At 46.0% G+C, this 25620-nt stretch overlaps 6 protein-coding genes across 6 annotated transcripts; 5 read left to right on the top strand and 1 right to left on the bottom strand.

Annotated features, from left to right (window-relative positions):
• Positions 1-3117: 3117 nt before the first annotated feature.
• AGABI2DRAFT_207558 (hypothetical protein) lies at positions 3118-4138 on the top strand (the record flags this gene model as incomplete). The annotated part of the gene is made up of 2 exons (XM_006462845.1): positions 3118-3619; positions 3672-4138. 2 exons carry the CDS (start codon positions 3118-3120, stop codon positions 4136-4138), a joined length of 969 nt encoding a protein of 322 aa, XP_006462908.1.
• A 700-nt stretch (positions 4139-4838) lies between these two features.
• On the top strand, positions 4839-6919 carry AGABI2DRAFT_119741 (hypothetical protein; the record flags this gene model as incomplete). Its single annotated transcript, XM_006462844.1, has 7 exons — positions 4839-5138; positions 5193-5255; positions 5305-5377; positions 5430-5658; positions 5711-6161; positions 6215-6693; positions 6751-6919. The coding sequence occupies 7 exons, from the start codon at positions 4839-4841 to the stop codon at positions 6917-6919; spliced, it is 1764 nt and encodes a 587-aa protein (XP_006462907.1).
• A 966-nt stretch (positions 6920-7885) lies between these two features.
• On the top strand, positions 7886-10176 carry AGABI2DRAFT_224560 (hypothetical protein). The gene is made up of 7 exons (XM_006462843.1): positions 7886-8311; positions 8362-8424; positions 8478-8550; positions 8603-8831; positions 8886-9342; positions 9405-9880; positions 9937-10176. The coding sequence occupies exons 1-7, from the start codon at positions 8063-8065 to the stop codon at positions 10103-10105; spliced, it is 1716 nt and encodes a 571-aa protein (XP_006462906.1). The 5' UTR covers positions 7886-8062; the 3' UTR covers positions 10106-10176.
• Positions 10177-13062: 2886 nt separating this feature from the next.
• On the top strand, positions 13063-13473 carry AGABI2DRAFT_186723 (hypothetical protein). The gene is made up of 3 exons (XM_006462842.1): positions 13063-13130; positions 13188-13232; positions 13301-13473. Exons 2-3 carry the CDS (start codon positions 13188-13190, stop codon positions 13439-13441), a joined length of 186 nt encoding a protein of 61 aa, XP_006462905.1. The 5' UTR covers positions 13063-13130; the 3' UTR covers positions 13442-13473.
• A 914-nt stretch (positions 13474-14387) lies between these two features.
• Positions 14388-17755, bottom strand: AGABI2DRAFT_152282 (hypothetical protein; the record flags this gene model as incomplete). Its single annotated transcript, XM_006462841.1, has 10 exons — positions 14388-14789; positions 14839-15003; positions 15066-15163; positions 15390-15702; positions 15755-16149; positions 16176-16508; positions 16574-16791; positions 16844-17214; positions 17265-17546; positions 17600-17755. The coding sequence occupies 10 exons, from the start codon at positions 17753-17755 to the stop codon at positions 14388-14390; spliced, it is 2733 nt and encodes a 910-aa protein (XP_006462904.1).
• Positions 17756-18658: 903 nt separating this feature from the next.
• AGABI2DRAFT_144350 (hypothetical protein) lies at positions 18659-20091 on the top strand (the record flags this gene model as incomplete). The annotated part of the gene is made up of 7 exons (XM_006462840.1): positions 18659-19072; positions 19124-19240; positions 19294-19380; positions 19428-19556; positions 19609-19749; positions 19803-19903; positions 19950-20091. The coding sequence occupies 7 exons, from the start codon at positions 18659-18661 to the stop codon at positions 20089-20091; spliced, it is 1131 nt and encodes a 376-aa protein (XP_006462903.1).
• Between the last annotated feature and the right edge of the window lie 5529 nt (positions 20092-25620).

The raw sequence follows: 25620 nt of genomic DNA, 5'->3' as shown, positions 1-25620 counted from the left end.
TCGATTCTCGATACCCTCGCCCGAAACATAGGCGTTTACGTTCTTTCCAACATACAGGTGCCCACTTTCTCAGCATTGACTGCAGATGTTACGATGCACGATGCCATTATTGCTGAATATTTGGCCATTAAAGCGTGGGGTGCTTCAAGCGCTAAAGAATTTCGGAGATTCCTTGGGCGAGGCCTAGAGGTGAGCGTATCCGCCTCATGATTGACGGGCGCTGAATGTCTGACGTTTGGGCCACCATCCCCAGGTTGCTTTTCCAGGTTTTCAAAATCTTTCCATTCGATCAATTGGGGATCGCCCATTCAATATTGACAAGTGAGGATTCACCTCATCAAATGGCAGTTTGAATAATATCAATAGAGTTCTCAACATCAATCAAATCGAAATGGAGAATATGCGACTGCATCAAGGTAACCACTTAAATGCGACCCTAGAAGATAACCCCGATTTTGTCACGGCATCGAGTCCGAAGGCCCTTGATTGCTGTGTTCAGATCGCGCTTCATCATCACATGCGGAATCACCGAAGTGACATCGGTACAAGTGCGCATGTTCAAATCGTAGTTGATTATCATCTAACATTTTCCTGTTTCAGATACTGAGAAAGCCCGTCCGAATAGTCGGATATCCGAGGCAATATTGTCGCGTGGATCTTTAACCGCAGCTGAGAGCGTTGGCTTCTCTTTTCGGGCGATCACTCGTGTCGACGATGATGAAGTTTTCGTGCACTGTGTCAACATCAATAGAAACCCTAATGTGCGTGAATCGGGATATCATTTTCCTGATCTTTCTAATTAGCTATGCTCTATCTAGGTATGTGTAGCCTTCAGCAGTGTGCCGCTTTCCAACCTATACAAAGCAAATGAGGTTTTCTCGCTCGGAAATGTTGGTATGTTCAGATTAAAACATTTCCACGATGCTGTGGCTCATTATTATCATCCGTGGTGGTAAAGTTTATCCAAAGAAACTGTTCCATGTGCTCGCTATCCTCCATACTACAGTACAAATCACTGCTTTCCAGTACGATTCGGAGATGTCACAGATTGGGGCTCACACTTTTAGTCTCGTCGAACCTCATGAGCTCAACAGGCTAGAATGTATCATGAAGATCTCCACTCGGAAAGATGCCTACATAGATCGCTCCTATGTCCGGCCCGGGGGATCCAAAAGAAACCATCCGAAAGCTGTTTCTGACGTGACTGGCCTACCCAAACTTCTTGTTTTACGACGCGGCAGTTCGTCTCGCTCATACAAGGACCTCGACGCTCTGGATCTTAGATTTTTGAACACTGCCATGGACACCATCCAGGTATTTAGCGCTCCCCCCAAAGTAGGGAAGTTCGGCACAGGCGTGCTGGAGGATTTCGGTGCCATGCTCGACGCTTCCCCCTTCCACCAGAAACATCAGGACCTTGAGGATGAGGTGTCTGGAACGACAATAAATGGCTCTGGAGTTTGCAAAATTAATATAAAGACTTTCGACGGCCTTCGTCATCTCGACAAAGTTCGAGGACTGCTAAATTCTCGGACCATCATTGGTTCCCCGATCAAACGGTTCCCCGAGAATTCTAGCGTTTTCTTCAAGCCCATTACACCTGTCGCCTCAGATGAGTGCGGAAGCATCGTCCTATCCGAAGACATTTCGGCGTTCGATCGGTCCACAGTTTCCAATGCATGCCTGAACTTGCATCTACCTCTCAACTCCACCTACATCCCCGCCTCCTCTGGACTCCCTTTTGAGGCGAATGTAGTATCAATAGGATCATTACAAAACTCGACAACCTCAAAACTTTTGGCTCTTACCCCTGACACCCATTCTCAGATGTTTCCGGTCTTTTCGCAGTACCCCACTCAAGACAACGCTTATATTGCCGTATTCGAGACGCCAATTAGCCATTTGGCCAGTGCAATTCGTGGTCATTGTGTAGGCGGAATTCCCCTTTGTCCTGCGTATATCTACCTTGAACAGGTGTTTGCAGGGCTTGAAAGTGCTTGCAGGCATCTCTGTATTCCAACCGAAGATAAACTTGTGGTACTACGCGCCGTTGAATTCCTACGACCCCTGGTTTATAGTGAACCAGACTCTCGCATCGTTCTCACCCAACATACTCTCCAGGACGATAGCCATGGAACCTTTTTCGTGGCTTCTGAGGGTGGTGGAACCAATCGAAGGTCTATTCACGTTCGTGGTGAGTACAGAACAGATCGCATTTCCAGAACCGTCACCAAATTCCAACGCACGCTCCCTATTATCAACCGCCGTATCTCTTCCATTTTGAAGCCGCCGATTGAGAAGACGTCACAGCTGTTCTCCACTCGTACAGTTTATGAAATTATATTTTCGCGTGTCGTTCAGTATAGCAAAGAATACCAGACGATACAGTCACTTACCGTTGATCCGACTGGATTGGAAGGCTACGCTTGCGTCAAACTACCTGCTTTAGATGAGCGAAGACGAAAGTCGGCGATTCATCACGTGTTCATTGATACACTCCTACACGTCCCAGGCTTTCTGGCAAATCTGCAAGGCGGAGCAAATGATGCGTACATATGCAGCCGAGTAGATTCGATTAGAATGATTCCAGCCCAAATCGAGGACGACGCGACTTATGGTGTCTACTGTAGTCAATGTTGGTTTGGTGATCAAGGTACCATGCTCGCCGAGGCATATGCTGTGAAGCTCGGCGATCCTCAGATACTGGTTGCTCGGCTGAAGGGTATCCACTTCCGCAAGGTGCGACTCAACAGCTTGCAGAGGGGCCTTGTTCACGCCGTTGAGGGGCCTACAAGTCATCTGCGCCTGCACTCCGTTCACCCTGAAGTGCAACCTGACCCGGGACTCCCGCCATCTACCCCTATTCGGTTTTTCTCGTCTGTCAAGGCTACTACAAATTTCCAAAACACTGGATTCCCTGCACCGGCTTTTCCTCTCGATAGCCGGCCTGCGAGTGATGTTTGCTGTGCTCGAATTTGCGCTTTAGAAGAGGGCGCAAAGGAATCGATATCACCGGTATCAAATGAGGACGTGCAAGCCAATACCCTTGCTGCCTTCTTGAATGATTGCGTTGAGGATATAGGGGAAGATGACAACCTCGAAAAGCTGTGTTTGCGTATGCCAACATCGCTTGAAATTCTTACGGCATTGAGGACCAAATTTGGCATCAAGGTCCCCGAGCAATTTCTCAAAGATCGTCCAACATTAAAGAATGTTCAATCCTATCCCGCGTCCCATCGCTCCTTCCAAGGGCCTCAACCTCCCGCCAAAGTCGCTTCTCCCAAAACTACTGTGAAGCGTCTGGTTTCGAACGATGAACCAAAACCCAAGGTCCCGTTTTCCTCGATCACTGCTGCTCGACTCACTAAAGCCCTCAAGCTTGATGAGATTCCACTCCCTCTTCAAAGATCCACTTCAGCGTCCCTCCCGCTGTTCCTTATACATGATGGTAGTGGTTTGATTAGTTATTATAATGGAATCCCTTCTCTGGGTCGTCAGGTGTGGGGTATCAATAATCCTCACTTTATTTCGTCGGAACCTTGGCAGGGTGTTGTCGATATGTCCACATTTTACGCCAACCATATCGCGAGAGTTGCTACTGGTCCCATTATCATAGGAGGTCAGTGATCCTAAATATTCAGTCAGTGGTCGTTGATTAACAACCCATACAGGTTGGTCTTTTGGAGGAGTGGTCGCATACGAGACATCGCTCCAGCTAGCCAAGAAAGGGATCAAAACTCGCGGCGTCCTCCTCGTTGATTCACCCAATCCAATCAACCATGTTCCTCTCTCGGAAGATCTCATTAATTCCATTGTTAACCTCGATGCTCGAAGCGCTAAATCTGACCTTGGAAATCTCGTGAAGGCCCAATTTACCCTAAGTGCTCAAATGCTCAGCCAGTATGATCCCAGACAAACCGGGGGAACTTGTCCTCCCCTTGTGCTTCTGCGTTCTTCGGAAGGTTTCGACCCTCCTGGTGTCTCTGACGTACCGCAATGGCTGGCAGACCGTAGTGACGCAAAGACCGCAACTTTTGGTTGGGAGAATCTTGCATGTGGTCCTATAAAGGTTTTGGATATCCCCGGGCATCATTTCATACCATTCAAACCAGCAAATGTGGGTACATTTATGTATTGAGATAGTAAAAAGCTTATGTATTTTTTCTAGATAAAAAGGGTGTCCGAGCGCATGATAGAAGCCTGTGCTTTTTTTGAAGCAGAGTAAAATTTGAGTGACTATGCTACTAGCAGTATGGTACATAGTCGTATTATAATTGAATACCTGTGTTCTGGACAGACGAATTAGTCGGGTTTCCTGTCGTAATATGGAGCGTGATAATTTTAGCTACGTTATTATTAGTCAGTCGTCCTGCATCATCACGCATGTGACAAACCTGGATTCATTAACCATTCCATCTGCCAACGTGGTGGGACCGTCTGTCGTCGTCAATTTGTCGTCAGCTCCGCTAGATTGAAGCGAAGAAGACATTAAGCCACTCGAACCCACGCCTCTAATCGGCTTAATTTTCCGGGTACAGTATGGGATACTCAGGAAGGCGGGGCCACTTCCATTATCAGAATCATCGGCGGTGTCATATCATATCATTCGAGAACATGGGACATTCTCAATGCCATCGGCGCGCCCTGGAATCCCCTGCATGACGTATCTGGCCCCAGCTGGCGACTTTTCTTTCGTTAATTTGGAGCCTCTGATTCCCTCGTGAACTTGGTATTTGAACCCATCCTGAGGCTACCATTGGTTTCTGCCCAGTAAACTCTCCCCACTTTCCACTATCTCCGTATCATACATATTGAGCCTTAACGTTGGACGACCTGCGATGGCATCGACGAAGGACACAGTCAATAATGAGCGAGCTAAAGACTATAAAGCGACTGTGCCCACCCTGACCTCTTCTCGAACACGGACCGCGGGTTCCGAACCACCTCATATGCCGCATCCTACCAGGGAAGTCTCTGTCTCTGTCCCCAGAGTCATTCCGCCAGAACACGATCGCAAGACACTTGTGTTGTGCTTCGACGGAACGGGAGATCAGTTTGATGCTGATAACTCCAACGTTGTGCGGCTTGTCTCTCTCATGAAGAAGAATGACAAGAATAAACAGATGGTTTATTACCAGGTAGGTTTGTCGAGGGCTTGAGAAATACCCGTTCTCGCTGATCGATACGACAAGTCTGGAATCGGAACCTACACCCCTTCTAGAGCTGCGACGGGCTTGTGGTCAGCCTTTCAAAAGGTGCTTAACTTTTGCTGCCTGGTCTATTGACCTACTGACGCGTGCAAAGACTTTGGACGAAATGTTTGCGTGGAATTTGCATTCTCACGTTATGAGCGGCTATGAGTTTCTTATGCAGAACCGTATGGTTTTAACCTATCCTTCATTGAAGTTCGCTGATTCAGGCCTATGCAGACTCTGAGGGAGACAAGATATGCATTTTCGGGTTTTCACGGGGTGCATATACTGCTCGAAGTCTCGCGGGCATGTTACACAAAGTCGGACTCCTCCCTGCTGATAACCTCCAACAAATTCCCTTTGCATACAAAATGTATACCCGCATCGATGATTTCGGCTGGGAGCAATCATATGGTTTCAAGAAAGCATTTTGTAGTGATGTCGTCATTGACTTTCTCGGTGTTTGGTATATGAACTCTTCGTATTCAAGTTCGCTGCTGACCTACATCTGTATACAGGGATACAGTTGACTCTGTTGGGATATTCCCCAGGAAGCTCCCTTACACGATGTCGAACAGTATTGTTCGCGTCTTCAGACATGCCGTCGCGCTTGATGAACGTCGATCCAAGTTCAAAGCTAGCTTTTGGGACCGATCAACGCATCATAAAGAGCGACTTGGCATACAGGCAAGTCCGTCGCACCCGGCGCAGCCCTATATGTCTCCGACCAGTCCTGTCAATGAGAAAACTCCGTCTACACCTATTTCTCCATCGTTTTCAGAGGAAAGACCTGCCAATGGAAACATGGGGGGCATGCCGCCACCGAAAGATGATGAGCTTCGAAGATTTGGGACTCGGAACAGCGATTCAAAGCACGATGGTAAACTAGATACGAAGGAGGAAACACATTCGGCTCCATCGCGAAATGAGTTGGAAGCTCCAACCGACGCTGAAGAAGTTTGGTTTGCAGTACGTTATATGATCTTTCTTCATAATCTTTACGCGTCATTGACCAATTATAGGGTTGCCACTGCGACGTGGGTGGCGGGGCTGTGAGCAACAAGACTCGTCATGCTCTCGCTCGTATACCCCTTCGTTGGATGGTCCGCGAATGCTTCAAAGCCAAAACCGGTATCATGTTCGAGTCGGAGGGTCTCCGAGAAATAGGATTAGATCCCGCTACCCTCTATCCTGACGTTCTGGACCGTCCAGCACATCATGAAATTAAAGCTGAGCACAAAATTAGAAACCCGCCCAAAGTCCCCATTCGTGTACGACCGCCGCGTGCAACTTTTTCTAAGAAACGTCCAGCGGAGATACAAGCTCACCCTACCTTCCATCCATCGCCTTTCCTAGGCTCAGAGGAGGCAGAGGAGCTGCAGGATGTGCTATCACCGACCTATGACCAGCTGAAGCTTAAGAAGCGTTGGTGGATTTTGGAGATTATTCCGCTACAATTAAAGTACCACCAAAGCGATGGCAAACGGGTGACGCGCTTTCGGTAAGCATCTGATCCATCATACTGTACTCATAATTATTGAAGTAAATGACACAACAGACCAAATTTCGCTCGGCCACGTTTCATACCTAGGCAAAGCACACATGGAGTCAAAGTCCATCAAAGTGTGAAGTTGCGAAGGCAAGCAGAATATGAAGACGAGCGGGAGAAAGAGAGAAAATACGAACCGAAGGCTAAAATACAAGTTGAACCGACTTGGATTGCGTAGTAACAGTGTTGAGCACGGTTCAAATCAACTCTAGCTCCATCGGGCTTTAGTTCCAAGGCGCAGCATGTGGTATTTTATTACTTACAATTAATGAATGACTATTCGATCTTGGTGTTATCACGGATCCGTGAGCACCATCTTGCAATAGTAGATGTCAGGCGATATCAGGTAGAATTTCGAGCTTGAACAACCAGAGGAGTCCAGTAATAAATCTGTGTCCATGTGGCCAGGACAAAACGACTCGGATAGCAGCTAGACTGAGAGACCGCCAAACATTTCGGCCGAACCGCCGAAAGCGTGCCTCAAGTGAATTCGCCACACAAGTCCAGAACTTCGACCTTGAAGAGACTTTTTCTACAATCAGCTAGCCCGCCACAACGATTAGGAGGCGTCGCTGATCAGGGCGGAGGCATTAACGATGGTAGAGCTGACAGGTAGGGGCTGCTTTAATGCATTCGGCCCTTGGGGATATGATGATATCATCGTTATCGACGAAATCACGTGGATATGCTGACCAATGTTTGACCATGAGCCTACGTCGTCTCGGCGGTTAGAGCTCGAATTCAAGCTGATCAAGGCATCATGCTCGCCGAGGCTAACGCTGTGAAGCTTGCCGACCTTCTGATACTGGATGCTAGCATCCACTTCCGACGTAGGTGCGACTCAACTCCGAAGAGGGGCCTTCACACTGTTTCTGCTTGAATGTATGTAACAAATTCTGAATTAACATTTAACATTGCACCTGCCAAAATGTAGTCTCGCCTGGTGTCGTCTATTGGGTTGACCCTAAGACGACGCTAAAGCTCAAGCTACTCAAAATCGCGCTTTGATCGGATTGTTCAATTTTCGGCATATTGAAAGACAAGGCAGGCTAGCGCTAAGCGCTGGTTACGTTTTCAGAACCGTCGGCATGTGTCATATCATTCAGGGATATATAATTTTTTCAGCACTAGTAGAATCCCTACACGACGTATCCCGCTTTCAGCTCGCGCGACCGTCCTCTCGTTCATTTGGTGCCTCTGTTTCATCTTGCTGGTTGAATCAATCCTCGAGGCTGACACCAGGTTTTAACTCAACAAACTCTTTTTCAAGTTCTGCTATTTTCATACTCTAGATAGTGAGTATTGACGTGGAGGACGTACGATGGCATCAACAAAGGACACAGTCAACAATGAGCAGGCCGATGTCTACAGGCCGACTTTACCAACTTCCTTGAACTCCGAAGCAACTCTCTCTGTCCCTAGTGTCATTCCACCAGAACACGACCACAGGACACTCGTGTTGTGCTTCGACGGGACAGGAGATCAGTTTGATGCCGATAATTCCAACATCGTACAACTTGTTTCTCTCCTGAAGAAGAACGACAGGAATAAACAGATGGTTTATTACCAGGTAAGTTCACACCAACTTGAGTATTCTTCGTTCTCACTCATCACAACCAGTCTGGCATCGGCACCTACACCTCTTCCAAGGCTGTGGCGCCCTGGTGGTCAGCTTTCCAGAAGGTGTTTAGCGTTTCGTCGTGTGGTGACCTATTGACTGACCCACGCATGTAAAGACTTTAGATGAAATGGTTGCGTGGAACCTGGATTCTCATGTTATGGGTGGTTATGAGTTTCTTATGCAAAACTGTACGACCGCAACTTATTCATGCTTGAAATTTGCTGACAACAGCCCATATAGATATCGAGGGGGACAAGATATGTATCTTCGGGTTTTCACGGGGAGCGTACACCGCTCGAAGTCTCGCTGGCATGTTGCACAAAATTGGGCTTCTCCCTGCTGATAACCTTCAACAAATTCCCTTCGCATACAAGATGTATACGCGTGTTGATCATATCGGGTGGGAGCAATCAAATGGATTCAAGAAAGCATTCTGTAGTGATGTCACTATTGACTTTCTCGGTGTTTGGTACATGAGCTCTCTTCGTATTCAGATTCACTGCTGACCTCCATCTGTATACAGGGACACAGTTGATTCCGTTGGAATATTCCCGAAGAGGCTTCCTTTCACGACGTCAAACGGCATCGTTCGCGTCTTCAGACACGCAATCTCCCTTGATGAACGCCGTTCTAAGTTCAAGACTAACCTTTGGAACCGACCAACGGATCAGGAAGCTCAACTTGGCGTCCAGGCTAGTTCATCGCAGCTAGCGCAACCCTGCATGTCTCCGACCACTTCCCTCAATGAAAAGGAGCCGTCTACACCTACCTCTCCATCGCTTCACAACCCTTCAGAAAAGAGATCTAATACTAGAAGCGTGAGAGGCGGGTCAGAGAAAAGCGGCGGGTTCCGAATAAATGAGATCCGGATCGGTGGCTCGACACATGATAAAAAACTAGATACGATGGAGGCAATGTATTCCGCTTCGGCACGAAAGAAATTGGAAGTTCCCACTGACATTGAAGAAGTCTGGTTTGCAGTACGTAATCTTATTTCTTCACGATCTTTAGAGTTTACGCACCATCAATCAATTACTTATAGGGTTGTCACTGTGATGTGGGTGGTGGGTCTGTAAGTAACAAGACCCGTCATTCTCTCGCCCGTATACCTCTTCGTTGGATGGTTCGCGAATGCTTCAAAGCCAATACTGGTATCATGTTCGACTCCGAGGGACTTCGAGAAATAGGTCTAGATCCCGCTACCCTGTATCCTTTTGTTACACCCCGTCCGCGACCTCATAAAATCAAGCCCGAGCACAAGGTCCAAAAACCGCCTGAAGTACCTATTCCAGTCCGATTACATGCGACTCTCTCCAAGAAACGTCCAGCTGGGATACATGCTCACCACGCTGTCCATTCATCGCCTTTTTTGGGCTCAGAAGAAGCCGAAGAATTGAACGATGCGCTTTCACCAGCGTATGACCAATTGAAACTTAAGAAAGGATGGTGGATCTTGGAGATTCTTCCACTACAATTAAGATACCAACGAGGTAATAACGAATGGGTGACGCGCTTTGGGTACGTGCCAGATCCATCATACCGTACTCATAATCATTGATGTAATGTCACGACAGATCGAATCTGGCTCGGCCGCGTTTCATACCCAAGCAAATAACTCATGGAGTGAAAGTTCATAGAAGTGTAAAAATGCGAATGGACGCAGAATATGAGGACGAGCGGAAGAAAGGGAAGAGGTATAAACCGAAGGCTCATTTACGAGTTGAACCGATTTGGATTGATTAATAGCATTGTTGAGCGCGCTTTCGGACAGCATGTCGAATCAGAACTACTATATGAAATTGTTTATTGCCTTGTGAGTCCATTGATACAACAATTTAAATATGCCTCGGAAATATACTATACTGAATAAGCCAGAAAATGGAGGGAAATGAAAAGTACAAGTAGTGATTACTAATGAGGTAAAGACTTTGGATGTAGGTTCACAGCACTTGAAGGGACGTACAGGAAACACCCTCATCATCAACACTCAGAACGGTTGGATCCCAGATGCTTCCCTATTCGGCGCATGCGGGATTCTGACTCTTCCTTGATCAACAGCTTTTTCAATCATTTCAAGCCCGTGTCGACGTCCTCTCCCAACACCTGATGAAGTTAGAAACTAATAACTGGCAGGATCAGAACAAAAGCCTGGAAATTGTTCGACCCGATTAAAATATTAACGAGTGATAGAATCTTGAAGAACATGTTGAACAACTCTGCTGTTCCCAACATCAAAATTACCGCGCCGACCGAAATTCCTAGCAGATTCCCTTGGAAATGCGTGGTGTTGATCGGAGTTGACCACAAAAGACATACCTCGTTGTAGCGAATTGCTGATCAGAACTAGGTGACTCGGAATTTTCGGGGCCTTTGATATCAAAATTAGTCTTTGGTGCAGATCACCAACAAATCTTCGATGCTCACGTTCAAGACACCAACAAGAAGACGTCCTTGATGTCGATGAGCCGCCGAGATTCCTTCACCGACGATAGTTCACGCACCAGGCCGGCTGCTGGGAAGATAAGTGGCGGGAGGAGTTCCAAATTTCGGGGATCCGTGAATAGGGTAAATCTCTAAAGCCCACCACTGAAAACATCCTTGCGCCAATGCTCGGGGTCAAACTTGTTCCCAAAATAGAAGCATTGAATGTGAACACATGTGCATCTAGCACCGAGCGATCTACGTTGTTGCGGCGGCATCATGATTCACAATGTGTATGGTTACAATGTGTTACCCGCCCCGTTAGTCATTGTATTTTCTGTGGGTCCACAAAGCAAGGTTTCAATCGAACGACGTTGTGACAAGTGATATGAACCGAATTGATCGCGCTGTCGTACTACGCATACGCCTTCACAGTCATACTAGTCAAGTCGTATTATGGGAGTTGTATAGACACAATGATGTTGAATCGTTGAGATTTACCTGGATTATTATAGAGAGAGACTATACGCGCCACGAATCCTCGGAAGCCCTATTGTTTTGCAGTCGTTTTAGCGCTGAGCGCCAGGCGATGGCAACGAATTCATTGTTTCTTTCCAAGGTTCAAGATGAAAGGAAGAAGGATATTTTGGGTGGAGATGCGTCAAAAACAATGTACGATGGCTTCTCTTTTGCGAATTCCTTTGTGCCAATATATTTATCCCACTATCGGTAGAATCTAAATCGTGATTCGATGTGACCAGTTGAAACATTGCCATTAGGTGCCTACTCGTTTCATATTTTATACAAAATAACAATGACGTTGTCGCTGTTGACGATGCCTCCCAATACTGACTCATGATAACATGAGCTTCCTTGCGCAGGATACAAGAGTTAGTTAGGATTTGGAGCAAAAGATTGAAATAGCTGACTGGGTAGGCGCCAGAAGTCGGGTCAACATAGGGCTTGTAGATAATGCACTACTAAAGGCTGTTGTTCAGCTATGGTGACGCAATCCGAGTATGAGTTACGATGAACGGCAATGAACTACTTACTCGCGTGAGCCTGTCGAGCGTAACTAGTAACGCGTAGCAAACCAGAAAACAAACCAGTTCTGGAACATGGCGACGCGTACAATGACATGCGAAACTGAACCTCAGCTTCCTTCTTCTTTTTGAGATCCCGGCCCGATGGTACCCTAAAGTAAGTTTTATCGTTTTTTGCCAACTTATTCAAATTGCTGGCAGTCGCGGAATATATAATGTCTCGAGAGTTGTTGAACGAGTCATTAGCAAACAACTTACCTCGTATTCTCTCATGTCTTCATACTCCAATAACTCATCCACCAATAACTCTACTTCGTCTGATGTCGGCTCAGCACACTCTTCGTATGTTGAGCCGTCTGGTGATGCGCAGCGGTACGTCCTTTCGCACACGTGTGTCATATAGTCCAGCGTTGAACGTGTACAGCGTATTCCATTTGACAGTCGCCTTAATCGGAGATCTGTCTACGAGCATCGAGTCGAAACTCCCTGTCGCACAACTAGATATCGATCCGTGAGTCTTCCAAGTAATCTTCCTCTCCCAATATTCACCCATTGACAGTATAAGCTCAACGCAACTGGAAAATGACAAAGCAAAGACGAGTGGATTATATGATGATGCATTCTGTGCACTCATGGATCTTCTGAAACTCGCGCAATCCTATCATTCAAAATTGCTAGAATTAAGGTTCAAAGTTACGGATAACGAGTTAATGTCGAACAGTAAATTCGAGGACGAGAAAGAATCATTCAAGTTGAAGGGAATCACAATCATCCATAAGTTTCATGGCATTATCTCTTGGGTAAGGTGTCTCTCTATTCAGGTAGACCTGTGGCTTATGACGTATCCCGTTAGCATGCTAAATCCGTTGAACAATGCTACCAAAAACTGCTGAACACGGGTGGAAACAACGTAATACCCTCGCTTGCAGCAAAAATTCCCGACCTGGCGCCCGTTGAATCGGCGGGGAATGTAGCCGTGGACCTTAAATCCCACGAAGTGTATCTGGATCTCGTAGAAGAATTGAAAGGTTTGTGAACCTGTTATTCCATTGATTTCTTATTAATGGAAACTTTTGAGTGTAGCACTTGGAATATCGGACGAAGCGTATCAGGATATACAAGTGGCTATCTTAACGAATACAAAATTGAAGGAGTACCTACGTGCTACTGAATCAGCAAGGGAACAGTGGGAATATGCATGCGAATTGATTTTCAGTATCGAGGACGGTTCAAGTGCTCTCGCAACCGTATCGCGGCAACAAATAAACTTGGTAGAAAAAAGGATACTACAATTCATTTTGCCGGTAAGTACAACAAATTTCCATGATAGTCGAGCTGATTAACAACATAATTGGCCACAGATGACAGAGTATTTGGTCCGACGGGATGAACAGTACGGAAGTGGGGTGAGCAAAATGCATTCTTCTTTACATGAGCTGTAAATCATAACCGTCTTTTCTCCCACACCATGCAGACAAAGGTTGTGCGGGAGGTCGATTTTCTATGCGACATGATCCCAAAAATTGTCCAAGACATCGAGCGGATATCAACAGCAAAACCGATCATCAAACGTGATCACATTGCCATGTTTAGCAATACGGCTAAAGAAATGTAAACTCAGCGTCAACGATTGTCTGTTGACCACTTTATAATATTTACCTAAAGAAATGTAAACTACGAACATGGGTAAGTATAAGTTAGATAAAATGAGTATAAACTACGCACCTCAGCGTCAACGATTGTCTGTTGACCACTGAGGTGAAAACGTGGTGGCTGAGGGTATAAATACTCGGCCACATTTCGGCATAAGATAAACTGTATAGTACGATAGAATGAACTGTGTAGTATATGCGGAAGCGGCTCGAAATGTAACTTGGAGAGGGATACCGAAAATAGAAATAAAGATAAAAATAGAACTTATCAGAATAAGGAAGGTAGTCGTTCGGAATCAAAGATAAAGAAGTCGAAGCCATTTCAATACTCCCCCTGCTTCGACGTATCATCCACACAAGCCCATTTCCTCGCAAGAATATGTAACGGCATCCTTTGGGAGTGACTTTGTAAGAATGTCGGCCAGGTTCTCTGCTGAGCAAACATAAGGGTACGCCACCAAACCCATCATTGCTGTCTCCTTGATGAAGTGATGCTTAACATCGATGTGTTTAGTTCGGCGGTGGTTCTTATTGTTCTGCGTATTCGCGATCGCTCCTGTGTTATCCCCAAAAACATTCGTAGGTCTTTCCTGCTTCAACCCAATCTCGCACATGAACTTGTCAAGCCAAATGGCCTGTTGAGTCGCCCTCGTGAAGGCCATATACTCTGCCTCCACCGTTGATAACACAACGGTTTCCTGGCGCTTACTACACCGCCAATTGAATCCGAATATCACGAGAGCATTTGACCCTTAGGTCCCTTGATCTTTAGATCACCGAGTATTTTACGACATTTATTTAGTGTCAAATGATATGTGACCTTTGAGATGTCGTCAGGACATTGATATAAGATTTGTCGATATTGAAATGAAATGTTGTAATAATTGTATATTCGTCAATATTGGAGATCTAAGCAGGGGCTGCGTCCGCGACGCCACCCGGAGCGCTCTGACTGGTCTGCATATCTTTTTTCCTCTGTCGTGTCTGTGCCACTTTCGCCTTGGTGGCATCACGCTTAACTCGGCCTGATACCTGCAAACCAACACTAAGCCCCTTTCGAATCTCCTCGCCAATGTCTCGATGGAGTGGGATAGGCTGCGTGAGAGAACGAGGCAGCGCTTGACGCAGTAGATGGGCGTTGTGAAGAGCATGCATATTAATCAGAAAACGGTCCAATTGTGTATGTAGAACGGTGGTCTTTTGTATGGATGTGTTTATCCTTTCTTGCTTGAAGAATTGACCTGTTGTTGATGAGAGGGAGCATTGAGCCGTGTAGCAATCATGTTGAGCGTTGAAGGAAAAGACAAGAGCCTGCACAAACGGTCAGTAGGGTAGATTTCATGGGTGTAAGTCTACATACGGATGGTTTTATGAGGATGACGCCATCCATTGAAGGTATGAGAACAGGCATGTTGAGCCGTGCATCCCGGTTTTCACAGACATCAAATGCACGGAGTATGATCCAAGAACGCTCCGAATTAACTGACATGAGAATGCGAGTGATGCGGCCCACAGAGTTTTTGCCCTGCGACTCAGATTTTCAGATTCAGCTTGTAGCTCGTGCGTGGACTCTGGAGAAAAGCTCACGTTTCGATTGTTAAAAAAAACCCATGATCCTTCCTTACACATGTCCTTTGACTGGGAGATAACCTTTGCATGGAGGAGCCACTGTTGAGTGGCCAGCTCTGGAACGTACTGAGCCGAAAGCTTGGTTTCGGCTGAGAGTATTTCACCGGAAGACGTATGAGAATGTTTAGCTACTTCTGGTGCTTTTATTGTACCTGTGTTGCCTTAATAATGAGTGGGATTGGAGAGGATAAGACGCACCACCTAATGTCATGTCCTCGATAGGCCATCCCAGTCGTCACCGGATGTCTTTATCCCTCGCAAATGTTTCATGGATTCCCGGACCTGCCTGTACCCATTCCTTTCTCGCATTGAGCCACCACCCACCGCTGATGAGATGTTTAAGTCGCTCAGCTCCGGCTATGTCACTGGCAATGTCAAGGCTTGGAGCGTGATGATTCGAGTGGATGCTGGAGAGACGAAAAATATAATTATACGATTCAAATATTTCCGTAGAGTACAAGATGGCCGGCCCAAAGCGGCGGATATCCTGCACTAAATATGGCATGAGACGTAACTTGATTTTTGCAATAATCCGTCGTGGATCGACCTGGCCCCATGCATCGAGGAGGTTATCAATGAGAATTTGAAGATCGGCCTGTCGCATAACAATTAGATCAACAATTAAACGATATAAAATAAGTACTTACAAGGTATTCATCCATATTTTGGATTTCGGGAAAGAACAAGAGCGCTCCGAGCTCTCCAGTGGTGCGCCATAGATCAAATATTTCTGGGCTGACCAGACCGTGTAGCTGAAATATGGCAAGCTCCTGGAGGCATCGGAAGTGTTTACCTATCAGATTGTTCTTGAAACGTATCATGTACTGGGCACGTGGCGGCATCGAGGTCAGCCCATCAAGGTCAGCCGACTGCAGTCGGTTGGTAAATACACCCTCGCAATCCTTGCTCAACCAGTTACTCCACGTCTGATGCCAGACATATTTGTCGTTCCCAAGCAAATATGTATGCAAAATCTCCACTGGTGTGTCTTTATGAACGTCGATACCTGACAAACACAGGTTAACCAACATGTTTGTATAATCTCCAGGGTTCTGAACTTTCACAAACCTCGAATATCAAGTAACGGGTTGTAGTGGATCCCGGCCTGAATGTCTGTCCTGCCACAAGCCTCTGGCTGTTGGAGAAGCCAATTCCACAGCTCCGTCTCAATGTTAGCTGCTAAAACTTCCTTCCCTGATCTCGGGTGCGCCTTCTTCATCTCCTCCTTCAATATCTTAGCTTTATCCAGGAGCTGCGTAGTCCAATGGTGAGCAAGTTTATCCTTAACTCCTTCTCTTGTGGTGATTTCGCTGAGAAGCTTGTTATCTCCACGACAGGCTGCCCGGAGCTGTGCTTTAATGATGGCAATTGTATCATTAACCCTTCGCGATTCATCAGAATCTGATTTGACCGCCTGTAATCAGGATATAAGCCATCGATCACATCATCCCTTATCAGAAGCAAACTGACCACATGAAGTTTGAGGTACGTTTCTTCTTTTTCTTTCTCCACCTCCGTGCCGCCCACCTTGTCACGTCTCGAGTTATGATTCCCCTTGACTCCGATATGCGATGCTGTCTCAGATTGTTGTGGGTTATCTCCAGGGAGAACGTGCAGTATTATCTGGAAGACGATTTCCACTCCAAGCTTGCAGTCATATGCCACATGCCAAGAGCGAACATTACTGTTTATTGCGTGAGTTGACATTCTATCAAGTAAATTTTTGCGATACTCACAAATCTGTCACCAAGGCAGCAAATTGTTCTGACGAAGATGCATATTGTGATGTAGAACAAAACCGCACAAAGTATTCTTGCGACGTAACTCGATGCGGTATGTTCAAGTTAATGATGCAGGTATTTGTGTGCTGATTATATTGTTTGCTTTGATTCCCGGAAGCATCGTCACTCCAAACCATTGCGCGGATACGAAACATTGGCTTTCCTTCACCAACAGCACGCAATGGATTTGGTTGGGGATATCGCACCCTATCGGACTCATTCAAAAACAGTACGTCGTAATTTCTTCTTATGTCAATGATATTATATCGCAGGCTCGATGCAGGAATTCGGCGCGTGTCCTCTGAACTGATAACAAACACGCCGGTCTGGATAAGGGAATCAGCGACATACACCAGGTGAGGAAGTAAACTCTCACCCGTTCATCCATAACCACTCTCCTAACGCTGGCAGCCATTTGTCCTTTTACAGACAACCACTTCATAATCAAGACGAAGTCATCCTCTTCCGTAATTGCCAATTCTTGCACGAAGTAATGGCGATGTACTTTGGCGGGGTTATCCCAGTCCGCCCACATTGGTGCTTCATCATCGATATTTGACTCATCCACCCACTTCGACGCCTGCCAAAACTCCGTGATCGGAACCTCCACCTCTGGATAGAGCTGCATCAATGGTCGAACTTGGGGATTTGACCAGTCCTGAGATCAAACTGTAAGTCTTTTTATTACATTGATACCATCAGTTGACTGACAAGTGCTAACAGTTTTGCCGGCCGATTCATATAGAAGTGGTTTGATAAAGAGGATGTGTGAAGTTCCGCTTTCAAATCGACCATATCCTGCAAGTCTTTCTGCATTTTACGCACGGCATGGAATGATGGGACGTCGGATACCCCGCATTCCTTCATTACCCACAAAATAAGTTTGAGATGGTCATCGGACAGCCGCAGTCGAGGGAGATTGTCAATGTAATCCAAGATGAACATCTGTAGCGCATAGATTGTGAGTTGTCCGCCTTTCGCCTCCACTTATTTGACTCACTGTCTTTGAGGTATAAGGAAACCATTCAGTATCTATCTCAATCTCCGGAAACAGGTTGTCAAGCAATAACATTTCCGTATCAAGCTGTTGCTGCTGGGTTACTGCTGGGTTACTATTTGAAAGTAGCTGATCCGATTCATCGAGTATAAAATCTACCGGATTCAATTCAGTGAGTTCTTCACTCAAAGAAGCTGAAGAATCGGTGATGTTTTGAAAAGATTCATCGTGTCCAGCAGAAAAAACCACTTTGTTTCCTGCCCGATCAAAATACTGACCAGGAACAGAGTTTCGAAAGATGTCCCGCACGCTTGGAAGAGAACCCGAAGTTGCATTCATGATATGCATAAACGGCAAATGAGCGGGAGGTGGAGGTGGAGAAGCTTCGATTTGGATGTCAGATGCTTGGTACGTCTGCCTTCTCATATATTCTTCTGCTTGCTTATGTTGAGCACTCCTCAGATGGTTGTGTGTTCCAGTGCGCAAAAGAGACTTCTTGACATATTTGCGAGGATGTAACCACCTTGAGCAGATCTCACATATGAGCCGTTTGCGATCGTCTGGATCCTCGAGAAAAATTTCTTCAAACGATTCATTGAGTATATGTTGGTAAGAGTAAATAGCTGGAAATACCTTTTCTTTCAGTCAGTGGTCGTGAAACTGACATGATGATGCGTGACACGAGCTGCGAGTTACGTGTATTTGTTTCACTCTTTTTCCCTCCTCCAACTGACTTCTTTCATTCTTTACTTGTCCAGCCGCTCATTTAAACTATGGCCTCAAACGAAGATGAGCTACTTGCTGCTCTCATCCGTAAACGGCCTAACACTCAGCCCCTGCACGCTCGTTCATCTCAGCCTTTTTCCTCTGACTCTTCACGTCCCGTCCTGCCAGATGCAACCCATGACTCTCATTCTGAAGACTCTCGCAATACATTGGAGGCTCCAGAAGAGAGTGAAGAGAGGGTAGCTTTATCTGCAGAAGACAGGGAAACATCAACTTCGGCGTCCTCACGGTTGACGAGTCCCTCAGTCGAGGAATTCACTTTCCCATTGAGCCAATACCGGCCTCAAACTATCCTCAAGCGCAAATTTTCGGAAGATCTGACCAACTTTGCAGAGGACCAAGCGCGTCTGAATGGCCTTCATGGCCTCGAAGCTGATGACGTTGTACGACGATTTGCTCATGTATGTACTTTCTTCTTTTGAAAAACTTTTGTTGACTTACACGCGTTGCAGTATACTCTGGAACAGAAGCTCATTGCTTTGTATGCGAGCAATAAAAGACAGAAAGCTGATATTGAAAGAATGTATAAGGCTGCCAGTGGGCCATGGGCACCCTCTAATGCATTGTTGGTAAGTATTCCGTTTTCACCATTATTATTGACTTAAAACTTCTGGTTATACAGAACAAGATTCGTAAATTTAGTTTTCTTGTTCTTGCCAACCCCGCAATTTCCTGGTACACGGGTGAGAAGCCTCTCGAACATGTCATGGTGAGTTAAGTTCTCTTTTAACACGTGCTGCTAATAAAATGCATTAGAACATTTTGAGGAAGTATCCGCGCATTGGATTCACTTCCGAAATGGCTGCTGATGAGGCCAAGCAAAGTGTGGTTGAGAAATTGATATCTGAGCAGCTTATTGTTGTGCGCAACGAGTTCAAAACCATTGTGAGTCAATGTGATAATCTTCTTCATATCACTCACCATCGCATCTTCATAGATTCAGAAATTTACTTTGGATGAGGGTGCCCATCGTCAGAAGGATATACATTCTCTCTGTCGGGCATTCCTTGCTGCGAAAGCCAAAGTCGCCCCCAAGTTGCAGTTGACCATCAATATGGCTGCCTGCTTTGCCTTTTTAGTAAGTTTCCTTTTTTGTGTGTTAGATTGACTTATTGATTAACTTCTGCTCAGCGTTCTGTATTCCTCGTCTATTCAGGACACAGATATTGGAATAGGGTTGATAAGTTATTGGGATCGATGAGGGAAAAATACAGCAAGGATGACATTTCCGAGTATGTCATTTGCCATATTTGATTACTTAAGCTTATTTTTTTCAAGGTGTTTCAGTGCAAGCCTTGATGAAGATCAGGCAAAGTACCCTCTCTTGGGTGATGACGCAACTGCTCCAGAATTACCGTGCACTAATTTTGCAGTCGAGGATCATATTGACGAGTCTGAGAGCATTATCGCGTGCTTCTAAATAAATTGATATCTTATTTATCTTATATCTTAACTTTCAATTTAATTCTATATTCGTGACCAATAAATCGTGTGCGCAATAAAGCTGAGCTGGATTGAAAAGAGCTGGGGAACCAGGGGCAAATAATTCGGGGACCCAGAAACAACTTTTAATGTTGACAAACATTGACCGAAGGATATTTCCCAATAAGAAGCATTTCCAGATATTGAAGCCTTAATATCGGTACATGTAGAAATTTGTAGACGTCATAGAACTTATTCGTTTACCTTAACAAATATTACATGAGATAGCAAACAATGTCAATCAAATAGTTCCGTCACATCATTACTCAAACCTCCGTGACACATCAGTAACAATTGGGCGTGTAGCCCAAGACACTGGTCCTCCTCCTACGAAGAATATATGTCCCTCTGTAGAGCGACGCGCATCAACATCTCCAGTGTAGTCCGAGTCGACATATCCAAAGGGGCGTTGTTAGAACCTTGCCAGAATGTCACGGCGTCACGCTGTCACATCTGTCACATATTTTATTACATAATAATTTCCCTCTGCTGCTACAGTTCGACGGAGGCTAAACTATCGGCATACTGCTAAAATGGCGCAAGCTACAGACTTACCAATTGAACTTATCGATTTAATCTTATCTTTCTTGCCTCCGAACCATGCGGAGCAAGTACAATGGAGAAGGGCGGCGGCGGCTATAGGAAGAGAGGCAAGGCCGGTAGGTTGGAACCTATCGGATCATCGGTGCAGACGGTGTGGGAGGGTATGCTTAGCAATGTGGGACTATGAGGAGCAGAAGGCGTGGGTGATACAGAGATGGGGATACTGGGGGCCGCGACACTGGGCAATAGCTGGATTCTTTGTGCTATGTCCATGTGATGCGATGTTAGGTAACTACTTCGGGACGTATTGGTTTGTGTGAGTAGATTACCGGTTTAGGAGTTGTTTGTGCTTGTGGACACTTTTATGGTTTGTTTGGTGCTGTTGACGTTTTTATGATCAATTTACTTTTGTTTACTTACTTCTTACTCCACTCTTCTTTTCTCATGTCAAATGTATAATTAGTCTACTTTCTCATACGTACTTCTTTTCACATGTCAGTATATAAATAAGTTACCTAGGGTAGTTGGTCTGTGCGCCGTAGTCTAGGTATATAAAGTAGGTAGAAACTTGTAGAAGACTCCGTCGAGTTCTCTTAGGTTCACGCCTAATAAACTTTTGTCACTTTCCTCTATAGTTCTTAAGTTCAGGTGTGACCTGTGACATCTCAGTCACAGTCGCCCTAACAGGCGTAGGCTGGAATTGTGATAGTATGTTACTCCATAGTCGAGTGTTGCCTTGACGTATGCGAGTGTGTGCTTGAGTGCATTCCAATGTGCTCTACCGGGGTTATTTGCGAAGCGGGAAAGTAAATTGACAGCGAATGATAAATCGGGACGAGTTGCGACTTGAAGCCACCTGAGGGATCCAAGAGCCTCACGGTACGGTACGCCCTTCATGTCCATAATCTCCTCCTCCGTCTTAGGCGAGTCCTTGATTGAGAGAGTAACGCTAGTAGGCAAAGGGGTCCGACAAGGGTTTGCTTCATCCATGCTAAAGCGTTCGAGCATTTGTTCACAGTATGCCCGTTGTGATAAGGTGATGCTACCGTCGGCGTCATTACGTTCGATTTTCATGCCCAGGATGAATCTCGCTGTCCCCAAATCCTTGATTTCATAACTACTTCTCAGCTCCTCCTTGGCCTTAATCTCCCCCATTTCCGTCGAGGATGCGCCGAGTATGTCGTCAGTCCATGTGGATGTCAAGGTGAGCTCGTTATCGACAGTCTTGATGCGGACTTGTGGGTCTGCTTTGGAAGTATAATATCCGTGGCCTTGGTAAGCATGTTCGAGAGTCTGTGCCCAGTCATGGGCACCCTACATTGTTCCATAAAGGGTTTTGAGGAGCAGCCACACCCGATCTCCCCCCTCGTCAAAACGCGGTGGAGGTTCCATGTAGACCTCGAAGGAATTCTTGCTGTTCAGGAAAGCGGAAACGAAATCGACCTGCCAGAGGCGGAGACCAAGGGAGGCAGCGACTGCACACACCAGTCGGACAGACTCCAAACGAGCAACCAAAGCGTAAGTTTCGTCATAATCCTCCCCCAGGATCTGCGTAAATCCTTTCGCCACCAATCTCGCCTTCCGAGTCACGATATTACCCTCCTCATCATACTTATTCGCAAACACCCACTTAGATTTGACGACATTCTTGCCAACCGGCCGAGGGACAAGGCGAAAAACGCTCTTCTCTTCCATAACAGCCAGCTCCTTCAACATAGGTTCCATCCAGAGATCAGGGCGTAACATAGCCTGCTTGAAAGAACTAGGCACGGCCGAATCGTCCACCACAAATGTGGAGACCATGCTCGCAGTAGGCCTATTCATGTATTCCAGACTATCCTTCATCCTCGAGCTTAGCTTAACCTCCCTCTTTGGTTTACGGATAGCAATGGGAGCGTCATCGTCAGGTATGATGGCTTCAGACACTTCATCCTCGCTATCCGAAATATCGGGGGTGCCTTGTGGTTGCGGGACGGCAGTTGGCTTCGGGGACGTAGTAGGTAACTGGCTATGTGGCGAAGTGACGGCAACTGGAGCAGGATGTAACGACGAAATAGGTTTAGGCCGGGGTGCAATGGCTGATGAGCGTGGCGTTGCGGTCTGGGTGTCGTCGGCGGGGTAGGTAACAATTGGGTCAGTCAAATAGTGAGGTTTAGCCTCCTCGAAAATTACGTCGCGGGATTTGAAGGCGGCGCCTGTCGACCGGTCCATCAGTTTGTACCCCGTTCTATCATAGTATCCAATAAGGACCAGTTTGACAGAACGTGCCGATAGTTTCGACGGGCTGACTTCAGTGGGGATATGGGCATATGCAATAGAACCAAAAGGACAGAGATGTGAAAGGTCCTGTCTCTGGTTCGACCACGCCTCGGCGGGTATGACGTCAGGCGTACGAGTGTTTGGGATGAAGTTACGAGTGTAAGCAGCAGTATGGACAGCATCTGCCCAATACTTCTGCGGCAAGCCAGAATCAGCGAGCATCGTACGGGCGGTGTCGAGAAGCATTCGCATAGAGCGCTCAGCCTTGCCATTCTGTTGGTGGGCATAAGGAGTAGTAAAGTCAAGGGTGATACCGTGTTCCTTTATGTATGCGTCCCACGAGGCGTTGAACCATTCCCTTCCCATGTCCACCTTTACCTGCTTCAGTGTCTTGCCCGTCTGTCGCTCTGCCTGACGATGGAAATCCTTGAAGACCTTCAGCGTAGCGTCGGCCGACTTTGTGGGTAGGAAGTGGACCGTTCTGTAAGATGTGGCGCCGTCGATAATCAGCATGAAGTATTTCGACCCACCAGCCGACTGGACGGGTGACGGTCCCCAGATATCGATGTAGACGCGTTGTAGGGCTTCAGTTTCAACAGAGGTCGACTCGGGAAACGGGTGAGTAGTATGTGTGCCATATATACAATCTTCACATAAAGCTTTCAACTCTGTTAGAACGTCGCTCATCACGATCCTCGACGACACTCCATCCACTATTGTGGTGAATTCCACTGTCCCTGCACCGTCAATCGTGAATGTTGAATCCTTTCCTGCAGAGTTCCCCTTACGAGGCGGTGAAATGGCTTGATATTTGGAGAACAAGGGTCTGCCAACGAAACAGTGGTCGCTCGCACCAGAATCAAGCAAGGTAATAACGTCGTTAACATTTATATCGACATTGTGGCACTCAGGTATAGACTGCGTAATTTCACGGTCGTCCCCCCTCCAATCATCCGCTTTAATCGTCCCGAATGTACAGTGACAGACAAAACCGTTGCAATGTTTATAACACCTTCAAAGATACTATTATAGCATGTGACAAACTGACCGTGACATCACGTAATTGACATTGTTTGAAAGCCATGCGTCTTGGCTTTAATTCGATAGTAATATCATTATGTAATTCTAAATATTCGTCGAAATACTGGCAATTTACTAACAAAGATGCATTGCAACAGTTTTGTCCCTCTCATTCACCAAGTATAAAGTCACCTGACTCTGTTGACTGACTTGAAAAATCAGCACAGCCACATTCAACAAAGATGAAAAGTCAGCACAGCCACACTTTGAGTATATATACAGAGCATCTTTGGCATGATTCTTTACAATGAAGCCCCTCACTCCAAGTCAGCTCTCTCATATCCTTTATTTGCTTGATTCAGGAGCATCAGCTCATGAAATTTCTACTTCTACCAGCATACATCATTCCACTATATCCAGAATTAGATCCAAGCACCGTCCCAACCTTGCTACATCCTCAGGTGGTCGTCCTAGACTGCTTACATCTTCTGATACCCGCTACGCTGTTCGCTTAATCACCTCTCAAAAAGCTGACAACGCTTCTCAAGTCAAGAGACTACTTGCCAACAGCTTGCCCCACTCAATTTCTACAAAGACCATACGTAGAACTCTTTCCCGCGCTGGTATGAAGGCTGTAGTAAAGGTTAAACGTCCTTTGCTCAAGCCCAAACACCGCAAGGATCGCTTGGACTGGGCTTTAGCTCGTCAAAACTGGACAATAGAAGACTGGAAAAGGGTAGTATGGTCTGATGAAACAAAGATTAATTGTTTGGGGTCAGATGGAAGAAAATGGGTGTGGAAAAAGGATGGAGAAGGCTTGAGTGATAGACTGGTGTCTGGGACTTTGAAGTTTGGAGGAGGTTCTTTGATGATGTGGGGTTGTATGTTTTGGGAGGGATGTGGCTATGCATGCCAAATTGAAGGTAAAATGGATGCTGATCTATATGTTAGCATTTTGGAGGACAATCTGGAGGATAGTGTGGAGTATTATGGGAAAGAAAGGGAGGATTTCATATTTCAGCAGGACAATGACCCCAAGCACAAGTCTAAAAAGGCCCAGAACTGGTTCAAAGAGAACAACATTGATTTATTGCCATGGCCAGCACAGTCTCCAGACCTCAATCCAATTGAACATCTCTGGGACCACCTCAAAATCAAGCTTGAAGAGTATGAAGAAGCACCTAGGGGAATTGGAGAACTTTGGACAAGAGTGGATAAGGAGTGGAATGATATAAAGCCTGAGGTGTGTCAGAATTTGATAGAGAGTATGCCTAGAAGGGTAGAAGCTGTAATCAAGGCAAAGGGAGGCTATACTAAGTACTAAACATAGAGATTTGTACTTGGTGAATGAGAGGGACAAAACTGTTGCAATGCATCTTTGTTAGTAAATTGCCAGTATTTCGACGAATATTTGGAATTACATAATGGTATTACTATCGAATTAAAGCCACGAAGCATAGCTTTCAAACGATGTCAATTACGTAATGTCACGGTTAGTTCGTCACATGCTATAATAGTATCTTTGAAGGTGTTATAAACATTGCAACGGTTTTGTCCGTCACTGTAAGTGGGGTGGTATTGCAGGACGGCCTGACATCGTATCTGTCAGAAGAGGGTGACGAAGGATGGTTTGGGGAAGGTGGTA

The sequence above is a fragment of the Agaricus bisporus genome (assembly GCF_000300575.1).
Source record: "Agaricus bisporus var. bisporus H97 unplaced genomic scaffold AGABI2scaffold_7, whole genome shotgun sequence".
NCBI classification, from domain to species: Eukaryota; Fungi; Basidiomycota; class Agaricomycetes; order Agaricales; family Agaricaceae; genus Agaricus; species Agaricus bisporus.
This window is presented reverse-complemented; position numbering and strand designations above follow the sequence as displayed.